The 22,697-nt window shown below is 29.4% G+C and overlaps 3 protein-coding genes across 4 annotated transcripts in view; 1 reads left to right on the top strand and 2 right to left on the bottom strand.

Moving 5' to 3' along the window:
* Positions 1–22,049, top strand: part of LOC123010083 (ras-related and estrogen-regulated growth inhibitor-like) — a 111,219-nt gene extending 89,170 nt beyond the window's left edge. The window contains exons 4-5 of one of the 2 annotated variants that reach the window (XM_044406756.1): positions 8,069–8,250; positions 21,375–22,049. In XM_044406756.1, coding sequence (XP_044262691.1) covers positions 8,069–8,250; positions 21,375–21,633 — 441 coding nt within the window. In that variant the 3' untranslated portion in view covers positions 21,634–22,049. The remainder of the gene's footprint in view (positions 1–8,068; positions 8,251–21,374) is intronic. The other variant, XM_044406757.1, reaches the window with a different exon arrangement.
* LOC123010080 (alpha-tocopherol transfer protein-like) lies at positions 12,796–15,146 on the bottom strand. Its single transcript, XM_044406754.1, has 6 exons — positions 14,985–15,146; positions 14,794–14,938; positions 13,383–13,632; positions 13,220–13,330; positions 13,064–13,169; positions 12,796–13,010 (listed from the first exon to the last, which is right to left on the bottom strand). Exons 1-6 carry the CDS (start codon positions 15,124–15,126, stop codon positions 12,874–12,876), a joined length of 891 nt encoding a protein of 296 aa, XP_044262689.1. The 5' UTR covers positions 15,127–15,146; the 3' UTR covers positions 12,796–12,873.
* Positions 15,400–19,423, bottom strand: LOC123010079 (pickpocket protein 28-like). The gene is made up of 7 exons (XM_044406753.1): positions 19,295–19,423; positions 19,011–19,250; positions 18,850–18,955; positions 18,650–18,804; positions 18,157–18,605; positions 16,021–16,080; positions 15,400–15,977 (listed from the first exon to the last, which is right to left on the bottom strand). The coding sequence occupies exons 1-7, from the start codon at positions 19,420–19,422 to the stop codon at positions 15,592–15,594; spliced, it is 1,524 nt and encodes a 507-aa protein (XP_044262688.1). The 5' UTR covers position 19,423; the 3' UTR covers positions 15,400–15,591.
* Positions 22,050–22,697: the final 648 nt, after the last annotated feature.

Below are 22,697 nucleotides of genomic sequence, written 5' to 3' on the forward strand. Positions count from 1 at the left end.
ATGTATTGCTTTTATTTTTTTTCTGTTATTTATTTTGTTTGTTATTTATTCAACAATTGTAGCAACATTCAAGTCTACCTCTTCGTACTTTAAACACTCTGTATATCTGAAAGAGTAAAAAAATGTTTTTCAACTTCCTATAATAAAACACTACTTTTAACTTATTGCTTTGGTTATGAAGAATATTTTTTTCTTACTTACTTTTTTTTGTTATTTTTTTTTAATAGTTTCTACTTATTTTTTTATTACTACACAATTTTTTTGTTATTTCTACACTTTATTTCAAATCTATTATTATTTGTTGTTATTTATTTTGTCTATTATTCATTACGAAAATTGTCTTCAATGATCAAAATTTAGTTAAAGTCTAGAGGCTGTTATACCTACATCTTCACATAACATTATTTTTTAAACACTCTGTATATATGAAATGTTTGTGAAGTATAATAAATCACTTTTTAAAATTAATTGTTTTTACTTGCACTTTCATTCCTCTTTATGGAGTGACGAAAATTGGAAGATCTATTGTGAAATTAATTCAAACCGCTTTTGGCAACACTCCACTTTTAATTTTTATTTATTAACTCATTAAATTTGTTAATGACTGCAAAACGATTAAACGTGAATAAAATGAAAGCATTTAATAATATGGAAAAGAGATTAAAATTTTTCTAATCCCTTTTATAGCAACACTACTTGTAGCGTATTTTTTACATGAATTTCACCAAAACAATTTCACTTTCAGATCTGAAATGAAGTGATAAGAGTATCCTTTCAGAGCAAGAATGTCTTTTGTAGCACTTTTCAGCCACCTATCTTTAATCATCGATGTTTCCACAATAAATCATTTCTCTAATAAAACCTAGATATGCATCGCTGAATCCGAAGAAATAACTCCGGAGTCCGGACTAATTTATGCAAGTGATTGTTTTTAAATTATACAAGAGCAAACATAAATTTTATTCTCAGTCTGGCCCTCGAATTAGGCCGATATAAATCACGTTTCTTTTATTTACAAAAGAGTAGAATTTGGACAACCTACTGGCCCCCACAAGAAAAATAATTCTACGATAATAATAATAATTATTACTCTCCTAGTGAACGAAGAATTAAGTAGACTTTGCTTAATTATAAGGTAAAGAAAAAATTGCAAAAAAAATTAACGGCATTATCTATTTTTTTGACTTTCATTTTGGCCCAATTGTGTTTCACTGGTTCCAATTTTGTATCGTGTCACCTACTTTTTGAGATAATTAACAATAATAACATTCGCCAACAGCCGAAAACAAATTTCACTCGAGGAAAATCTAACGAAAGTTGGCACGAAACAATTCCTTTGATTTTCATTTCAATTTAGTGTATTTTCACAAGGTTGGTAGCGATGTCAATGACCTAAAAACGTCAAACTTCAAAAATCTGTCGTTAAGGGCCGGAATTTTGTTTTTTTTTTAATTGTTAATTACTTTTGTTTGTTCTTATTTCATTAGCCTCGTTGCGCGTTTCCCATCGTTTGATTTCAGTGTCATTAAACGTAAAAAGGCCTTTCAGGTTATAACTTTGAATAATAAAACGACATCTTTTACAAAACACAACGTTCTAATGAAACTTGTCAAGATCATTGCACCAGCAGGATTACAACGTGAATTATTTATTAACGACTGTTAATAAAATTATATTTATTTTTAAACGCAAATAGGACTATAAACGATGAAAGTAACCTTCGTTTAAAGTTATCCCGGAGTTTTATTATACTAGTGCGAAATAGAATTGTTTCGAATCGAATTAATTAATTCTAACAGGATCGATTTGACTCCAGCAACATTCTTCAAATAAAATTATTCTAATCGAGAGGATTAATTTCAAATTAATTAAAGAATTCTAGATCGTTTAGATAATAGTGCAACTAAATCACACGGTTTATTTGCGAATAAAGAAATCGAGAAATGTCAACGAGCTAATAGAAATTGACAAGTTGATATTTATCACGATTGGAATGGTAAAGAGGCAATACAGGGTGTCCCAACAAGTCGATGAATTTAATAGTTAGCCTACTTTTGAAATACATAATTTATTTGTGAAAAATCATTCAACTGTAGAATTCAAATAAAATACGAATTATTTATTATTTTTTATACAGGGTGTATAATCAAAATGTTTTTTAATTATAAAATAATTGCCGGAAAATAAGCGCCTTTAATGGCTCAAAATTTTATGAAAATAATTCAACTGGTCTCCGGGGAACTAATGGATTAATTTTTACCATGAATTTTTATCACTCTGTATATCCGTAACGAAGCTTTACAAGATTATCGTTTATTAGTTTGGTTGCAATTTTTTGCAATATTAATAAAACACCCTCTATATACGAAAGTGATATACGGGGCCCTTCATTTCAGCTCCCGTTTTCTGTAATTCAGTTATTAGATAAGTTGCAATTTTGATATTTTTGGGACAGGAAAATATTTTTGTTTATATAGAATGTCTCAAAAAAATGTGCCGTCATAATGAAACGGCGAGCTATGAGTTTTTGTGTCCATTAGGATGCCACTTTAGTTATTTACATACCTGTAAATTTATTTCAAATAAAAATTATCGACTAAAATTGTCATTAAAATAGTTGACAAAACGAGTTAAATAACTTCAAATGGATTTTTCGATACGGTTGTAATTAGAAAAAAATGTTCGTCTTTAATTCAGCATCCAATGGTGACAAAATAAACGGGGTTTTCATTTAAAATAAGAAAAATAAAGAGCTTTTAAGTTTGGGGTTGACAGTAAATTGTGCACACCCTGTAGTAATTTTGATCAATCCAATTTTCTTAACAACTCTGTTAGAGTTTGTTAAATAAATACCTACTATTAATGTCATCAATGGGGGATTTGTATTTTTTATTAACTTTTAAAACTAAAGGTTTTAATTTTTTACCGATTTGGAAAAAAAGAGATTATACAGGGTGTTAAAAAAGATTGTAAAATATTTCAGAAGATAATAGTATAGACCAAAACAAACAAAAAAGTCATGGGTCTGCAAAGTAACGGTTTTGGGGATGTCGAAAATTATTTGCAATCTGTTCAAACAAAAAAGAGACGCTTCTAATACATTTTCTAAAAATTTTTGTATTTGATATCTCCAAAACCGTTGCGGTTTATTAAGACTTTTTTGTTTATTTTGCCCCACCCTATTACCGTCTTAAATATTATACAATCTTTTTTTAACACCCTGTATAAATGACTAAAGAGACACCCTAATGCACCTTTTAAGAAAATGTATCATTATAACATCATATCTTTTTGGGACGTTTTGTATAATCAAAAATAAACAGCTAAAACAAAATCAAAAGAATAAAAAACCAGGAACAAAAATGAGAATCAATATAAGATAATGTTAAATCTGAGATTGAAAGAGAAAGATTAAAGGTAAAATAAACAAAAACAAGATACATAATAATCGTAGAATAACAGAAAATAGATAAAAGTATGATGGATAACAGATAAAGACGAAAACAAAAAAGAGCAAACTTTTCTATTTTTCTTAGTTTCAAAATCGCTGAGACAGTTTCCGAAATTTCACATGCCTTGTTTGGAAGTGCTACCAACTGAACAATAAAAACTGATTTCTAAATTTTATCTGTAATAAGAGGTCTAAGCTCAACATATAGCGTAACGAGGTAAAAGTTGAAGGCTTCATAATCCTTATATCCGGATTAAATCAAAGAAAAATGCAATTTTTGCACCAAACCAACATCTAGATAAACGTCGGTAATTCCCATAGAACACGATCTCAAACAACGCTTTTATTATGTTACTTCAAGTACCTGCTATTAAACCATGACAAATAAATAATGACTGCATTAAAGTTCACACAGTGATCACATTTACTGCCATTATTAAACATTCTTAGCACTAAATCAATCCAAACCCTTTTCATAATCTCAAATCCTTACTTACACTCCTTAACTTTCTCAATGACTTTGCTATTATTATTGAGATTGAAAACGCGTAAAATTGTTGACGCAATTTGCAACAGAGGATCGCAGAAACGTCGTCGTAACTCTTGTTTAATTTAATTAATCTGATTCTGAATTGTTATTGGTTTTTGGACGAAGAGATTTCACTGAACGATTAAGACACAGAATTCGCGGAACCAAAGCGTCCCGCAGGTGTCTCCAATCGGCCCTATCCTTTCCAGCGGAAAACCGAATCGTTTAAGAGCAATTACATCGCTTATTAATATTAACTTTTTCTCGAGGCAATCAAGAAAACTTAATTACATCCCGACATTTCCAATTCCAATGCCAACTATGTATTATTCAAAGAATGAATCAAAGCTCGGCTTTTAATGAAACTGTAACGTTTCTTGAATCAAAGGAGGTTCCACTGTGGTAATATGAACTTCAATTAGCTAATTGCTAGGTGGAAATGTACTATCTGACATCGCGTGCACTTGAAATCAAGTAATGGGAACAGATGAAGGTACTTACTTACTTCTCTTGCAATTAATAATTCGACGACTGCGGAATTTATTACCGCGATAATAACTTTCTTGGAGTTTTTTGGTTTTGATTACGTTGTCTATTGACTTGAAGGTCGAGCACAAGGGCTAGCAGATTCGATCTATCAATTATGAGTTTTTTCCTACTTATTTATCTTTTAACAAACAACTTTTAAAGAAAAGAGAAGTGATTTCTTTTCAGTATTCCTAGTTTTTGAAAAATTTTTGAAAATCAAATGTTTGTAATGTAAATCATTTCTGGGACAGTCAGTATCTTTTATCTCAGCTCCCGTCTTCTGTACCTCAGTTATTACTTTAGTGTGTACAACATTTGAGAAATCAGAGAAAATCATAGAAAAATCTCAGAAAATCATAGGGAAATCATGAGAAAATCAAAAAAATAAAAAGAAATCAAGACAGGAAACAAAATCTGGTGTACACAATTTGAGAAATCAGAGGAAATCAGAAGAAATCATTGAAAAATGCACATCCGAAAATTTGTTCATTTGTTGAGAACTTACAAAGAATTATGAGGAAATGAGGGGAAATCATGAGGAAATTAGAGAAGCAAATCAGGGAAAATTAGAGAAAATCATAGAAAAATCAAAAGAAATAATGAAGAAATCAAAGCAAAGAACAAAATCTGGTGTACATTATTTAGGAAATTAGAGGAAATTTGGGAAAATTATGAGAAAATCAAAGGAAATAAGAAAGTTTTACAAAATGTACAAAATTTGAGTTGCAGTTTAGATCTCAATAAAACTAAGGTTTAACCAAAAATAAAAAATACGAAGTTTATAAGAAAAAAAAACAAGAACAAAAAATTAAACGAAAATTAAAAAAGGGAAAACGGGTAAAGGTGTGTAAACAGGTAAAACAAGAAAAATAAATAAAAACACAGAAGAAAAATGAGAATCAATATAAAACAATGTTAAAAAAAATTTAAACCTAAAATTAAAAGAGAAAGATTAAAAAGTAAAATAACCACAAAACAAGATACAGAATAAACGTAGAAGAACACAAAATAGATAAAAAATTTATTACCGCGATAATAACTTTCTTGTAGTTTTTCAATTTATTTTATTTTATCAATTATTTTCCCACTTATTTACCTTTTAAGAAACAATTTCAAAAAATGAGAAATTATTTTTTTTCAGTGTCCTTAGTTTTTGAGAAATTTTTGAAAATCAAATTATTTGAAAAACCTAATAAAATGTACCAAAAAATGAAAAAAATTTGGTTTATAGGTATTGTAGCCCATTTCTGGGACAGTCTGTATACAGGGTCCTTCATCTCAGCTCCTGTCTTGTGTAACTCAGAAATCGGAGGAAATCATAGGGAAATCAGGGAAAATTATGAGAAAATCAATAAAGAAATCAAGGCAGGTGCTGAAAATTTGAGAAATCAGAGGAAATCATAAAGAAATCAGAAGAAATCATTGAAAAATGCGCATCCGAAAATTTGTTCATTTGTTGAGAACTTACAAAGAATTGTGAGTAAATGAGGGGAAAAATTAGAGAAAATCATAGAGAAATCAAAAGAAATTATGAGGAAATCAAAGCAAAGAACAAAATCTGGTGACAACATTTAGGAAATTCAAATAAATTTGGGAAAATTATGAGAAAATCACAGAAAATAAGAAAATTTTCCAAAATGTACAAAATCTGGGTTGCAGTTTAGCTCTCGATAAAACTAAAGACTAACTAAAATGATAATAAAAAAGACAATGTCTACGATAATAAGAAAAAAAAAACAAAAACACAAAATTAATCGAAAATTAAAAAAGTGAAAACGAGTAAAGGTAAATTAGTAGAGTAAACAGGTAAAACAAGAAAAAGATAAAAACACAGAACAAAAATGAGAATCAATATAAAAAAATGTTAAACCTGAAATTAAAAGAGAAAGATTAAAAAGTATAAACAAGATACAGAATAAACGTAGAAGAACACAAAATAGATAAAAAAATTATTACCGCGATAATAACTTTCTGTAGTTTTTCGGTTTTGATTACGTTGTCTGTCGACTTGAAGGTCAAGCAGATTCGATCTATCAATTACGTATTTTTTCCTACTTATTTACCTTTTAACAAACAATTTAAAAAAAGAGAAATGATTTTTTTTCAATGTCCTCAGTTTTTGAGAAATTTTTGAAAATCAAGTTATTTTAAAAACCTAATACCTACCATCAGAGAAAATCATAGAGAAATCAAAGCAAAGAACAAAAAAAAAGAAAAAGAGGAAGAAATAATAATAACTTTATTTAATATCAGTGACATGTACAATGAATGTTTGATATTCGTCCTAAAACATTTAGTAAGATATAAATCAAAGCAAAGAACAAAAAAACAAAGGGAATCAATGTTAAACCTGAAATTGAAAGAGAGGAGAGAAAGTGAAAACGAGGTAAATTAGTAAACAGGTAAAACAAGAAAAAAAAATAAAAACACAGAACAAAAATGAGAATCAATATAAAAAAGTGTTAAACCTGAAATTAAAAAAGAAAGATTAAAAAGTAAAATAAACTCAAAACTAGATACAGATTAAACGTTGAAGAATACAAAATAGATAAAAAAAATTAGTACCGCGATAATAATTTTTTTGAAGTTTTTTCGGTTTTTCGGTTACGTTATCTATCGACTGGAAGGTCGGGCTCGAGGGCTATAAACTGTCTAATAGTGCAGATTCGATCTAATTATCAATTTTTTCCACTTATTACCTTTTTACAAACAGTTTTTAAAGAAAAGAGAAGTGATTTTTTACAGACCTTTTAGTTTTTGAGAAATTTTTGAAAATTAAATTATTTTAAAAACCTAACAAAATCAACCAAAAAAATTTAAAAAAACTTTTGTTTGTATTGTAGCTCGTTTCTGGGACAGCCTGTATACAAGCTTCACCTCAGCTCCCGTCTTCTGCAGCTCAGTTAGAATTTTGATTAAATTTAAATTTATTGTACACAATTTTGTTTTTTTAATTATCTAGAATTCAATTTTTGTATTGTTAATTTTTGTGTTAAAAAATTATGTTTTCGTTCTATCATTGTTTATTGCTCTTTTTATTTATGTATATATTTTTTGCTATTTTATAAATTTCACCAGATTTTTGTGGTTATTTTTTATTTAATATTTTTAGTGCAAGCCGTCTGTCCAAAAATTCTTACTTTTTTTTTTCTTTAGACAATGCTGTTTTTGTGATTATTTTCACCGCTGTCAAAAAACTACCATAAAACAATGATTTATTTCCGAGTTGGCACACTTCGCAGCGCCTTATCCCAATTGTTCCTTGCAATAATGGCCCGAGTGGGTCGCGCCCCCATTCAAAACCCAATAATCGGGATCCACGTTCACATTAACGAAAGTCCATAAAACTTTTACCGCTCGGATACGACACACCAATTAAATTTGTTAAACTCCACCCACATTCACAGAAACCAAGATAACATATTCGAAGAATCCTCTTCCGGAGTTGTTGTCTGGATGAAAGTCCGAAATACTCTTGTCACTTGTCATTGGTGGTAATTTATTATGGTGTGGACGAAAGTGAATGCTTCCACCTGATTTTTATTTTGGTTTTGTTTCAGAAGAACGGCTGTTTGTACGAACATATTCGGTGGGGTGAAGCCTTTGTTATAGTCTATTCGGTTAGTGATAGACACAGTTTTCACGAAGCTCAGGAAATTTTGAGTCAGTTGGCCAAGTTGAAGTTGCCCTCGTATTACACCAGTTTGCTGTTGGGGAACAAGAGGGATTTGGACCACTCGAGGTTAGTATTTATCAAAAAAAACAAATATTGGATAAATCTAAACAAAACTCAAAATAAATCATAAATTGGAAAAAAAAATGAACAAATTAAACATAAATTCAAGAATGAAATAACCCAAACACACAAAATCGGAATAAATAAGACAAATAATTCAACTTCGTGTGAAACTATACGTTATAGGTTATTCGTAATATAAAAAATACAAAATTTGTAAAATCAAAACAAAATTTGTTCTTGTGTCTTATTTTTTTTAACTTTTTTTGTTATTTGTGGTTTTTCTTGGTTTGTTTTTGTTAAGTTACGTTTTTCTATTCTAATGTTATTTTGTGTAACTTTTTTATTTTGTTTTGTCTAAATAAAAATAGGATCAAAATTCTGGTTTCGTTTTAATTCACATTTTGCAGTTTTTCCAAAAAAGTAAGAGAAAAGAAAAGATAAACAAGGTTTCTCCTTATTTCTTTATGATTTCCCCTGATTTCCTGATTTTTTTTTTCATTTACTAGCAAATGAACAACATGCGCATTTTTCAATAATTTTCTGCGATTTCCCCATGATTTTCTCTTGTTTTGTTTTTTTGCTTTGATTTCTTTATATTTTCTTGACTTTGTCATGATTTTTCCTGATTATTTCTCCTGATTTGCTCTGATTTCCTCATGATTTCTCCTTACGATCTCTTCTGATTTTTTCAAGATTTTTCTTAATTCACCAATACACATGCACACATTTTTCAATAATTTTTCTTTTAATTTTCTCTGATTTCTCAAATGTTGTACACCAGATTTCGGTTTTTATTTTGATTTCTTTTTATTTTCTTGATTTATTCATAATTTCCCCTAATTTCTTTATTATTCTCTTTGATTTACCTTATTTTTTCTAGCTTTTTTTTGTTTGTTGTTTTTCTTGGTTTATTTATGTTGAGTTACATTTTTCTATTGTAATGTTATTTTGTATAATTTTTTATTTTGTTTTGTCAAAATAAAAATTGAATCAAAATTCTGGTTTCCGTTTTAATTCACGTTTTGCAGTTTTCCAAACGACAAAAAAATAAGAGAAAAAAAAGCTAAACAATGTGTTCTTTATTTTTTTGTTTATTCTTTTTTTAGTTATCATTTATTTTTTAGTCGTCTGACTTTTTGCTTTTTGTTTTTATTTTATTTATTTACATACAGTGTTTTACAAAAAATTAAAAGTGGAAATAGTTATTTGTATAACAAGCCACTACAATTGAATTTTTTGTGACGAATTTGAGTGTAAAATGGAAGTTTGGTGTTTTTTCTGAAATTGTTTTCGAATTACATAAAAGTTTGAAATATTTTGCACTCAACATTACACAGATGCATACTTTTGATTTTTTGATTTTGAATATTGATATAAAACTTCTAAAAATTTCATTACGTTTAATGAACGATTTTTTGATTTTACTCTTTTCAATTTTTATCTGGAGTATTTTTTTTTAATATTTTATAGGAAACCTAATAGCTGTTTTACAGTAATATGTTTAAGTAACTGAAATTGTAAAACCAAAGACTTCTTGTTAAAAAAACTTACAACGTAAGTTGCTATTTAAAAAATTAATTAAACCATACAGAACTCGAAAACAAAAAAAGGAAAAATCAGCAAAATAGTAGTATTCGTTTCATCGTATTTTTAGAGGAAAAAATTTAAATTAATAGTATATTATGATATTAGGAGTAAAAGTGATAGTTTAGCCGAACGAAGTGAGGCAAATAATTCAGTCGAGCCACATAAACTCACTTTTACTCCGAATAACATATACTATTTTATACACAAATGTATTTAAATCTAGAGTAAATAGCAACATGTAATTAGCAAGTAAATGAACAAAATAATTAGGACGCTTTGCAAATAATGAAATCATAACAACGCTTATAAACAAACATTACGCGAAACTGTTTATTATTAATTTAACTGGTGCAGTTGGTAGTGCAAAATGTCGAATACTGATGATCTATAATGCACCTCTCCAGAAATTGCGGAAGCAGCGAAAGAGTCAAGAAAAAAAAAACAACATTGATAACCCTTAGGCGCAAAAATAGAATTTTTATTTCATAAAAGTGGTCACTTTTGCGACGTTTGCGGATAAATTTGGTTTTCCATTGCATTTTTTGTTATTCAACGCAATCTCGACTCAGCACCTGTACAAATTTAAATAAAAATCCGTCTTATATGTTGTAAACTTTATCTAAACTGTCCATTCCCTGCCAACAGTTGTGTAATATCTTTGAAAACGTTCAATCTGATAAATGAGTGAATTAAAATGCAATTAATTACCCGACTCGAATCGCTACTATCTCTCCCGATGACAATTCCTTCAGTTTCAATTTTTAACTTAATCGGTAATTATCTGTATGAAAATTTAAATGTCATGATGCATTGGGACAAAACCCAATGAATTTCACTTTCCAAGCCTCAATTCTTCGCGCTTCATTAGATAATTGCTTTTGGTCGAAATATTTTCATTGTGCAAGAGAGAACACAAAGAATATTGTTTTGGTTTTGCTAAGTTGGCAGAGGGGTTATTGACCGCCAAGCGTCAAAATCACACCAATCTAACCTCAATTTTGAATTGAATCAAATTTTGTCGGAATTCTTGGCAATTTCCGATTGGTTTTGCTCCAAATGTTGCTTCAAAGCGATTGTTATCGATCCTTGAGTCATTGTAAAATATTCTGGCGGAATTTAGATTGTAAAAAATGATAGGTATTGTGGTTGACAAGCGGAGTGAACGTGATATCGTGTTGAGAATATCAATATACGATACTTTGTCTGCCTACGCAAAAGTAATGAAGCCATGGCGTTATTGGTAAAACATAATTCCTTAAAAACCAGTCGGAACTTTTCTTTTTTGATGATTTAAACGTTGAGTTGTGTCCTGGGAAAGGAGCAACGAGTTGGAATTTGAGAAGAAATGAATATAAAATTGGATTAGACTAAGATTATTATATATTGCATAAAATCAAACGCTTAATAAGGATTGCAAGTAGTTGTAAATATCTCAACTCAACCTATCACGAAAACAAGTGACTGTTGTTTTTTGTAAAATCTATATTCTCTTTTTTGACTTTAAAGAAAATAAACCGACTTTCGATCTGATTAATAATAACAACTTTACAAACTCATTGTTAACCTGGTGACCCATTTTTAGTTCGAACGAAATAATTGTGTCGGCAATAATATTAAAATATTTTCCACAATAGCATCAATAAAGTGTTGAAAAACACGCAAATGATGTAAACATGAATTTAATTGGCCCAAAATTTGGTGTAAACAATTATTTTAATGGATTCAACGCTCTTGTATTATCCTACGCGGTGTCGGCATTTTTTAACTTTCTTTTACCGTTTAAATTCTCTTGTGACAAAATGAGCAAAGTACAAAAATAAAGAAACAAAATATTCAATTTAATACAGAATAAAAATTTAAAAGCTACAAACTTTAAAAAAGTCACTATTTTCATATTAAGTTGTAAAAATTATTGTGAAAATTAAATTATAAGTATACAAAATGATTGACATTATTTTTCAACCTTGACAGAATTAGTACTTTCTAATTTAAAAAAATAGTACATTATTCACTACGTTCGGCAAAATAAACATTCAGCTTCGCCACATAAACTATCACTTTTACTCCTAATAAGTAGTAATAGTAAGTAAGACATACTATTTTATCCGCGAACGTATTCAGTTCAACACTATAATTAGCAAGTAAATGAACACAATAGTCAAAACACTTTGCAAGAAAATTTATAACAAACGTCATCGAAATTTGTGTTTTCGATTTTCGAAAGTGTTTATTAATTTAACTAGTGCAGTTAGTAGTGCAAAATGTCGAATGCTAATGATCTACATTATCTCTTTTGTGACGTTTGTGGATAAAATAAATTAAGGGTATGTAAGAATAAAAAATACATTACACATAAATTATACAGGGTGCGCCAGAACTCGCGCCCCAGAGAAAAATGCCATATAAGGTAAGATACCAGGAACATGGAAAAATAATTTTCCAAGTTTTTTTGCTATAGGCTATTAAAAGAGGAAACAAGGAAGCTATATCCTAAATTGTAACTCTGTTCAATGTTATTTGTGGCTTTTATTGGCAAAATTTTTGTTCCTTTACTAAATAATTGTAAAAAAACATATACAAGATCATCAGTATCATTATATAGATATAAAAAAATGTCAACTGTCAAAAAATAAATGTCAAAATTTTTTGACAGATCGAATTTTTTTAACATTTTTTTCATGTTCCTGGTATCTTACCTTACTTGAAAATTTTCTCTGGGGCGCGAATTCTGGCGCATCCTGTATATCACTTTGTATAACAAAAATTTTTGTTATATTATTTGTTATTTAATGTTATATTATTTATGATTCATTCTTTTTTTTTTAATTAATTTTGTATTTGTTTAATTTACACTTTCATCTCTTATATCATAGCTTTTTGTTTCTTCACACTATTTTTCTAACTATCAGTTTTGTTTTTGTTTGTTAAATTTCAGGATAGAGATGTATTTAATTAAAAAAATTGTGAAAAAGAAAAAAAAACTTTATTTTTGGTTCTATAATAAACACCATATTACTTTTGGAAATAAATGAAAAACATCTAATCAACTGAAAGTTTTCTGAAAGTTCCATTCATCACATTGTGTATTTCAGGTGGTCGCAATTCTTCATTTGCAACAATTTTCAGACATTGTGATAAAAATTCTTGCTGTTTCTCCATTTCGTTATCCCATTTTCCTAAAAAAAAATTATTCTTTTTTATTATTTTATTAAAAAAAATTGATGCCTACCTAATAAACCCGAAATTTTGTCACCACTAGTACCCCCATATTCAACAGGTAAATATTCCTTCGATATTGCCTCGTGAAGAGTAGTCAAATCTTCGTGAAATTTTATCTGAAATTGATTATTATTCACCCAATTCGAAACAAATATGATTTCTTTACCCTTTGGTAAATTTTTTGTCGTAGAAACAACCGAAACACTGCAGTAATTTTACTAATATACGAGGGGCAGTTGACTAATTCCAAGCCCAAAATTCGCATAGAGTAGCCGTTCTATAATAACTGAAAAACTGATTTACCAATTTTTTTTCTTTGAAAAAATTACCTCAGCAACATTGTTATATCTCATCAAAACAAGAGGATTGAATGTAGCCAAATGTGATAACGTAAAATCTTTAAAATCCATCAAAAACCGAATTCCTAGGCCACCATCATATCGCAACATTAATTCACTAATGGCCAATGTCAGTTTTAATGTTTTTACCACGTCGATGGCCTTAGGGTCAGGATTTATCAATTTCATGATGACAATACGCTCGCAGTTTTTTGTCAACTGGGCAAGCGGCAAAAATGTTCTGAAAAAATATATTATATATTATATATTATATATNTAGGGTAAACTCGGCATATACAGGGTGCGCCAGAACTCGCGCCCCAGAGAAAAATGCCATATAAGGTAAGATACCAGAAACATGGAAAAAATGTTAAAAAATTTTTATCTATAAAAATTTCGAAGTTATGAGGGTTTAAAGTTTGCACTTTGACTCTATTTATTTCTGTTGGAAAAATAATTTTCCAAGTTTTTTTGCTACAGGCTATTAGAAGAGGAAATAAGAAAGTTGTATCCTAGATTGTAACTATGTTCAATTTTATTTGTGGCTTTTGTTGGCAAAATTTTTGTACCTTTACTAAATAATTGTAAAAAAACATGACCATCTTATCATTAAATAGACATAAAAAAATGTCAAATGTCAAAAAATAAATGTCAAAACTTTTTGACAGATGGAATTTTTTAAACATTTTTTCATGTTTCTGGGATCTTACCTTACTTGAAAATTTTCTTTTGGGGCGCGAGTTCTGGCGCACCCTGTATGCCCGCCAAAACTATTTTTTTTCAAAAGACCTTTATTTTACTTAATTAAGACTATTTTATTTCAATTTTGCTCCTAATTTAGACGTCATTGATTAAGATTTTTTAAACCTTCTTTAAAGTCATAAAAGTCATTTTTGTGCAATTTTTAAAATAGCCAAGTATCCGGCGTTAAGGTATAGTTGCCTTTGATGTATGGGATTAACGCCACTTTGTGAGATAGTGGCATATTTACTTAAACAAAAGTATTTATTTTAAATTTTGATTTAAAAAATTATTAGCAAAAATATTTCTTATCATTCATTCTTTCTTATCATTCCCTTGGCTGGAGCAACTGAAAAGCCTTCACTTTGTTTAACCGATAATAATAATAAGGGAATAAAACGAGGCATATCCAGCTTTATCCTTTTGTTTTCCAAATACATTTTGTATTCCAAGTTTACTACGTTGATACAGTTGTTATATCTGGTGTAAATCCAGCTTTTTTTAGTTTCTTTATATAAAGCACAAGTTTTGCTTTTTTTTGTTAAAGGACTCTTTTTTATATTTCCTGACAGTAATCGACGTCGCAACGTTTTGGGAGGAATATTTGCACATTATATTATACATTATATATTATATATTATATATCATTTTCAATACTTACAAAGCCAGCTTGGATGGAACAATTTTTTCCCACCCTTCCACTAAATCTAAGTTCCCCCCACGCAGTGTGTAGTAATTTTCTATCTTCTCCTTACACCGCTCCACACTAAATTTATTTTTTATTAATATTTTTTCGATAAAATCATCTAAAAAACTAATTTGTGACCAAACAAAGCTTGTTGAAATACGCACCACTCAAATCTGCCTCTAAATGGGGTTGTTTAGATTTCCAAGTTTTAACAATTTCAACCTGTTGTTTAATTTGGGCCTCACTAATGTTGTAAAGCTTCAAAATTTGAGCTCTTTCGTTTGATGTTACTCGAAGCAAGTCCATTTTAAATATGCAAGGTTGAATTGTTGATGTTATTATAAATAAATGTTTGCAACTTTTACCACGAAAACCGGTTTATAATTTATTTCGTATCAAGAGCAAAGGTTATTTAGGTTAATTTACAAATTAATTGCATGTTTTAATATTTTTGTTTTGCTTTTTAAAGAATTGAATAATTATACAATATTATGTAACATTTTTTTAATAACAATTTTTTATGAAGAAAATAGTAAAACTAGAGTTGATAAAAAATTCATCGAACTACAATAGATGACACTTTTAGAGATAAACACAAATGACGAGGTCAGAAACCAAGGGGTTCAAGGACTAAAATACAAATTATGAAATATTTTTATTTTATTTTGCACTCAGTATTGAAAAAACTCGCTCCTTGGCTCCTGCCCCCTTCAAATTTACACCAAGACAAAAACTAACTTCGTAAAAAGCGACCAAATAAAAATTAAATGGTTAAGAAACTGTTTTCCCTAGGCCTCCTAGTCTTTGCTTCCAGAAGCAGCAAAAGGGGCACATCCACCGCAGCGTCATGTAGTAGATAATTTCAAAGAAGGACATTGCGGAAAATCCGCAGAAAAGCCCTAAAAGCCCCCCCAAATTGGCCCAAAAATCCACATTCCCAAATAATTCGTTTCGAGTCAATGGGACAAATTCCACATCATTAAATGCAAAGTCCAATGAAGTAAAAACCATACTGAGGAAATTAGCTTCAGTTCCAGGTTCTTCCACACTTACTTCCAGATTGTATTTAATTGTTGTGCAAGAAGGCAAACAGTCACAATCAGTTAAATCCGAGCTTTTTTCAACTTCTGATACCATTTCCATGTCTAGTAAAATATCTAAAAAGCACAAAACTACGGTTTTTGTTCAATAAATTCTCACTTCGAGCTCTGCTCTTGCACACGAAGTTCGAATATCCGCATATTGGGGTCGACTTTTCGACTAAAATGTGAAATTATTCTCGCACTTATTGAAAAATGTCGAGGGGCCGTTAACTCTGGAAAAAGCACAAAGTTTTGTAATTTTATCGAAACTGCTTGGAATTATTCAGAATCTTTGTATTATTTAGAATTACTGGAATTATTTGTGAATTACTGGAATTTATTATCAAAGATTACTTAGAACTCTCGGCGGAATTTTTTGAAATTTATGGGTTATTTATGAATTACTAGATTCTTTCTGGAATTAATGTTTTTTTATTTTTAGAATTCTTTTTGGAATTACCGAAGTTATTTTTTTTTCAAAATTACTTTGAATCTGGAATTAGCTGCACAAATTTTTGGAATTTAATCGACACTGTTTGGAATTATTTGTGAATTACTGGAATTTATTATCGGAAATATTTTTTTTGAATATTACGTTGAATTTCTTAGAACTTTCGGAACTAATTTAGAATTACAGAACTTATTTTGGAATTAAGAAAATTAAATTGTCATTACGGGAATTAATTTGGAATTATAGAAATTAATCTGAAAACAATCGAATTACTATAGATTATTGTAATTACTAAAATTTCGGTGATTTTTTTTTAAATCACTAGATTTATCAAGGAATTACTGGGATCTTTCTGGAATTACTGGAATTTTTTTAATTCTAGTATTCTCTTTGGAATTATCGGATTTTTTTTTCAAAATCAATTTGCATTTGTAATTAGCTGCACAAATTTTTGGAATTTAATCGAAACTGTTCGGAGTTATTTGGTATTATTAAAATTATCTTTGGATTGTTTAGAATTACTGAAATTATCTGGGAATTTTAAACATTGTTAAATTTCTTAGAAATATTGAATTTAATTTGGAATTACAAAAGTTATTTTGAAATTACGAAAATTAAGTTGGAATTACAGGAATTAATTTGGAATTACAGCAATTGTTCTGAAAACAATGAAATTACGTTAGATTATTGGAAACACTGAAATTTTGGTGGAATTTATCAAAATATTTGGAATCTTTCTGAAATTACTGGATTTTTTTCAATTCTGAAATTAATTTTGGAATTGCCGAAAATAATTTTTTTAATTAGATTGAATCTGGGATTATGTGCACAAATTTTTAAAATTTAATCGAAACTGTTTGGAATTATTTGGAATTTTAAAATTATCTTTGGATTGTTTAGAATTACTGGAATCATCTGTGAATTTTTAAAATTTATTGTCGGAGATATTTTTTTTTAATATTACGTTGAATTTCTTAGAACTATCGAAGCTTGGAATTACAGAATTTATTTTGGAATTACAAAAATTAAGTTGGAATTAGGATAATTAATTTGGATTTATGGTAATTGATCTAAAAAAATGGAATTACGATAGATTATTGAAAATACTGAAATTTCGGTGGAATTTATTGAAATTACTAGAATTATTTGTGAATTACTAAAATCTTTCTGGCATGACTGTTTTTTTTAATTCTGAAATAATTTTTAGCGAAAGTATTTTTTTTTCAAAATTAGATTGAATTTGGAATTAGCTGCACAAATTTTTGGAATTTAATTGAAACTGTAGAATTATTTGGTATTATTAAAATTATCTTTAGGATTGTACAGAATTACATACTGGAATTATTTGCAAATTTCTGGAATTATCGAAGATATTTTTTTTTTAGTTTAATTAGTTTGAATTTGGAATTATCTGTGAATTATGTTAAACTTAGAACTATCGGAACTAATGTGGATTACGAAATTAAGTTGAAATTACAGGATTTAATTTGGAATTATAGCAATTAATCTGAAAACAATGTGAAAACTGGAATTTTTATTTAATTCCGGAATTCTTTTTGGAATTATTTAAAATAATTTCTTGTCAAAATTAGTTTAAATTTCTTGGGACTATAGGAATTAATTTAATTACGAAATTTAAGTTAGAATTAAGTTGGAATCACAGAAATTAATCTGAAAACGATGAAATTACAGAAATTTAGGTGTAATTTTTTGGAATGACAGGAATTTCGGTGGATTTTTTTGGAATTGGAATAGTTGTGCATATTTTTTCAAGTCGACGACCCCTCAAAAAAAAACACTTACATGGCATGTAAAAAGGGACACACCCGCACCTTTTCAACGTGAAATTAGCAAGACACTCAGTGTCGCAATTCTGCTTCGTATAAATTTTGAAAAATTTCAAAGGCCGTTCATAGGAATAGAAACACTTGCGCCGATGCGGAGCGTAATTTTTCAAACTGGAATCGGTTATTGTGGCCTCCGGTTTAATCCCAAACTTGTATTTCTTCTCGTTTCCGATTTTGACGTATTTCGAAGGCAATTCGGCCGGATGGTGGGCATAGATTTTGTAACCTTCATACTTATCGCACTTTTTATCAATATTATTCAAATTAAGGTTAAATCGAACAGTGAGGTAATCGGTGATTTTCGAAGACCGAACCGGAAATCCAATTTCGTTAGCTTTGGCGTAATTGTTGTCAAAATCCCAGTTTGAGACGTTGTCATGCTTGAAATGGCCCTCGAAAATATACCTAAAAACTGTAAATCAAGTTTTGCAAAAAGAAAATTTAGGTACGTTTTATTTGTGAATAAATCGTTGGCATTTAACGTATTGAACGAGATGCACAGCCCCTCAATTGTGAGAATTGGGGAAAATTGGAAATTACACATTTGGACAGTGCGCCCCACCCAGATGCAAAAATGGATCAATGTTTGAATTCCATGAAATTCCTGAAACATTTACATGATTCAAATAATTTTTTTATTCTATTTTACATTAATTAGAAAATTTAACGAATCAATACTCATGTTGTGCCCTTCAAACATGTACGTTTCTGGAGTTGCATGACAAAACATTGTAACGTCTGCAAAATGTTGCAATCTGTAAAAAATACTCAAAATTGTGAAAAAAAATTTTTAGTTTCAAACTTAATTACTCCTCATCTGTCATATTCCCCGTTTCAAATTTCTCCCGATAATGAGTAAAATTATATTTCGTTCCCCAAATCTTATTTTCCGGGCAAATTGTTATGGCCGGAAACGGGATTTCCCACTGTTTCATCGGTTTGGGACTCACACTGAGAAAAACCGGATTTTCGTCCCATTTCTTCCAATTTGACGCAATCAAAGAAGCACAAATGTAAGCACACAAACAGAACGTCAAAAACCACCAAATTCTGAAAGTACTATTTAGTCAACTGCGTAAAAATTGCACAATTACTTCTCAAATAAGGTGATTCCCCGGTCGGAGAAATATCTAAAACCGTGAATTGTCGTATTGTTGGAAAATTCCGAAAAGTAGGCGGTTTTGTCACTTTTTTTCGTTTCTGGTGCAGTTGGTAGGACCATCTTGTCGGGTCCAGGGCACTCACGACACTGTTTTGCAACTTGTGCCAGTCAAGCCTATTATCGAGGGACGTTTCATTTTTAAATTATCACAACACGCAACTAATTAATTTTTTTATTTTTCAGACTTTCATTTTCATAATAACTTGTAAAAATCAAATTATAAGTATACAGAGTGATTGACAGATTTTTTTATACGTATATAATACTTTCAAATTCAAAAAAATAGTATATTACTCACTACGTTTACGTTTGCCAAATTAAACGTTCAGTTTCGCCACATAAACCATCACTTTTACTCCTAATAAGCAGTAACAACATACTATTTTATCCGCAATCATATTCAGATTGAGAATAAACAGCAACACTATAATTAGCAAGTAAATGAACTAAATAATCAGAATGCTTTACAATTAAATCATAACAAACGTCAGTATCCAAATTTGTGGTGTTTAACCAGTGGATGACTAGTGCAGTTAGTAGTACAAAATGTCGAATGTTGATGATCCTCACTGTACCTCTCTAGAAATACTCAAGCAGCCAAAGAAACAACATTGGTAAATGTCATGATAAAAGTAAAAACGCTTAAGCGCAAAAATACAATTTTTACTCCATGGCTAAAAAGTATTGGGTGATATTTATCTAAAATTTTGATTATAGACATAATCGTTTCGATCCTGCTCAATGAAAATATTTTTAAAATGGCAGTACTTCCGGTTACACCGGAAATGGGTGGCAACATCGTTATTTTAAATAGAAAGTTATGGTTTTATTGCGTTTTTGGATTATTCAAGTGATTTTGAGAGAATTTTTATTAGACTTTTCTATACCTAAATTTAACCGGTTTTGAAATATTTAGACTTTTTTGAAATTGTTTTAATTTGAATCTTCCTCTTCAAAAATCGAAACTCTACCATTTTTTATTATTCTGAAATCGTGTTTGGGTATTTGAAAATAAAAGGTTAGGTCTTTTCTCTCGTGTATTTATAATTGGAAAAATAATTAACAAACCTCAAAAATTTAAGGTTACGTTTGGAAGACTTCAAATACCCGTAACTGATTTTTTCAAATCGAAGGCCCCAATTTTTTCTTCACTAAATGAAAGAGAATTTAATTCTGCATTAATCTGTATCAACATTCCCTATACTTAAGGTTAATGATTTCCAAGATATTTTGACTTTTTTACAATTATGAATACATCAAAGCAATGATCTAACCTTTCTCTCTCACATACCCAAATACGGTTTCAACCTAATAATTTTGAATAGGAAGATTCAAATACATTTTTTTTAAAAAGGTCTAAATATTTCGAAAACGGTCAAAACTTAGGTGTTAATGAAAACTCTCTCAAAATCACATGAGTAATCGAAAAACGCAATAAAAAACAGCTTTCTATTTAAAATAACGAAGTTGATATCCACTTCCAGTGTAACAGGAAGTGCCACCATCTTGAAAATATTGCACAAAATTTTAGATAAATATCATTGTTAGAACTCACAACACTTTTAACATGGGGTTTAACCGGAACAACCTGCATAAGCATAAAAAATGCATTACGAACAAATTATGTTAATCACTCTGTATAACAAAAAATTTTTGCTAGATTATTTATTATTCAATGTTATGTTATTTTATATTATTTATATTTCATTCTTTTTTTTTTTTTTTAGTTTTATGTTTGTTTAGGTTTACACTTTTATTTGTTATGTCATTGCTTTATGTTTCTTTGCACTATTTTTCTTTCAGTTTTGCACAAACGAAACGCCAAAAACCACCAAATTTTGAAACTACTATTTAGTCAACTGTTTCAATAACTTCTCCCGGTCAAAGATATATCTAAAACCGTGAATTGTCGTATTGTTGGAAAATTCCGAAAAGTAGTCGTTTTTGTCACTCTTTTTCGTTTCTGGTGCAATCGGTAGGATCATGTCAAGCTTATTTATTTTTTTTTTCAGGCAAATATGTGTGGACGATGGCCAGGAGCTGTCTCTTCAGTACGGTTGCCAGTTTTACGAAGTCAGCGCCGCTGAAAACTTCGCGGGGGTTTCCCTCGCGTTCCAGTCCCTCCTTCGGGAGGCCCGCTCAGTCCAGTTACTCAAAGCCCTCCCAATTCGGCGAAAACTGGGTGTGAACAGCGTGTCCAAAGTCTTAGGCAACATATTCGGGAAGAATTCGAAAGGCGACCGCAAGAAACGGCCATCACTTAGTATATAACATAGCTATTTAAAATCACACAAAATTCAAAGTTCCTTATTTATTAATTAATTAATTGCTTTCGTTGCCTTATTCTAAAAGAAGTAAAATGAGATGTAAGGACAAAAGACTGATTTAGGACTGGCAAGTGTGGATTTGTGATGTTGGAAGATTGTAAATATAGGGTTTTTAAGCGCGTAACTAAAAGTTATACAGTAACATAGATGTTAAACTTAATCAGAGTAAATTTTTGCAATGATCTCATTTAAATTTATGAGCTTTTGAGTTACGAATCGCATGTAATGCTAACGACCTGTTGTAAATGTATATATTTATATTTTATATTTTTATATTGTCATTGGAAAGTGTAGTTGGAAAATAAATATCACCCAACAAATGCAATAGTGTATTTCTTTACAAAACGGGAGACTATAGGGAAGTGGTTTTTGTGAGATACTTTATTAATAAATTATGTCACACCATTAATTAATAGTATATTAAAAAAAAATAGTTTCATAAGTTTCATAATGTCTTGAAGCACGAATTCAAGTTTAAGAAAACGAGTGGCGCAGTTTAAGTTATTTTAATGAATAAGTGCTTCAAGGTTTTATGAAACAAGTTTTTTATACTATTTTTGTGATATCCCGCTTTATGCTGTTTTTATACAAAAAATTTTACTTTAATTGATTTAGGAATTGTTGTGACGTTTGATAATGTCTTAATTTTAACAGTCCAATTTGATCTAGTCGCCTTTTGAGTATTAAGACATGGCACATAGTGAATTCTTTAAAATGTCTATTAGAGAATTAAAATGGAAGCAAGTTACAAAAAGTGTTTTTTCATTGTGAAATAAAGTTTATAAAATTGTCATTTTTTATTTAAAAAATTTATAAAGTCTATAAACATGCAAATGAGAACACATCGTTTATTTAGCGATCGCCTATTCACACATTTGAAATGTCTAGAAAAGATATTTTTTAATTAAATGAAATACAGCACCAATTTTTTTACATTTGACAATTTTGCTAAGAATTTTGTTGCAAGTCTAAAGTTTTTTAAGCCAATTTTTCTATAGTTTTCCTAAT

This window comes from Tribolium madens, unplaced genomic scaffold (genome assembly GCF_015345945.1).
Source record: "Tribolium madens isolate multiple individuals breed KSU strain unplaced genomic scaffold, Tmad_KSU_1.1 Scaffold_7;HRSCAF=85;Tcas5.2_LG10, whole genome shotgun sequence".
Lineage (NCBI taxonomy): Eukaryota > Metazoa > Arthropoda > Insecta > Coleoptera > Tenebrionidae > Tribolium > Tribolium madens.

What these genes read in the sequence shown, in the direction of transcription:
- LOC123010080 (XM_044406754.1), bottom strand. Translation starts at nt 15,126, where the DNA reads ATGGACTTGCTTCGAGTAACATCAAACGAAAGAGCTCAAATTTTGAAG. An exon ending in GTTCCATCCAAGCTGGCTTT is followed by an intron (nt 13,633 to 14,793) that starts GTAAGTATTGAA and finishes ATATTTTTTCAG; the next exon opens with AACATTTTTGCCGCTTGCCC. An exon ending in GATATAACAATGTTGCTGAG is followed by an intron (nt 13,331 to 13,382) that starts GTAATTTTTTCA and finishes CAGTTATTATAG; the next exon opens with AACGGCTACTCTATGCGAAT.
- LOC123010079 (XM_044406753.1), bottom strand. Translation starts at nt 19,422, where the DNA reads ATGGTCCTACCAACTGCACCAGAAACGAAAAAAAGTGACAAAACCGCC. An exon ending in CGTTAAATTTTCTAATTAAT is followed by an intron (nt 18,805 to 18,849) that starts GTAAAATAGAAT and finishes TAAATGTTTCAG; the next exon opens with GAATTTCATGGAATTCAAAC. An exon ending in GATTTATTCACAAATAAAAC is followed by an intron (nt 18,606 to 18,649) that starts GTACCTAAATTT and finishes TACAGTTTTTAG; the next exon opens with GTATATTTTCGAGGGCCATT.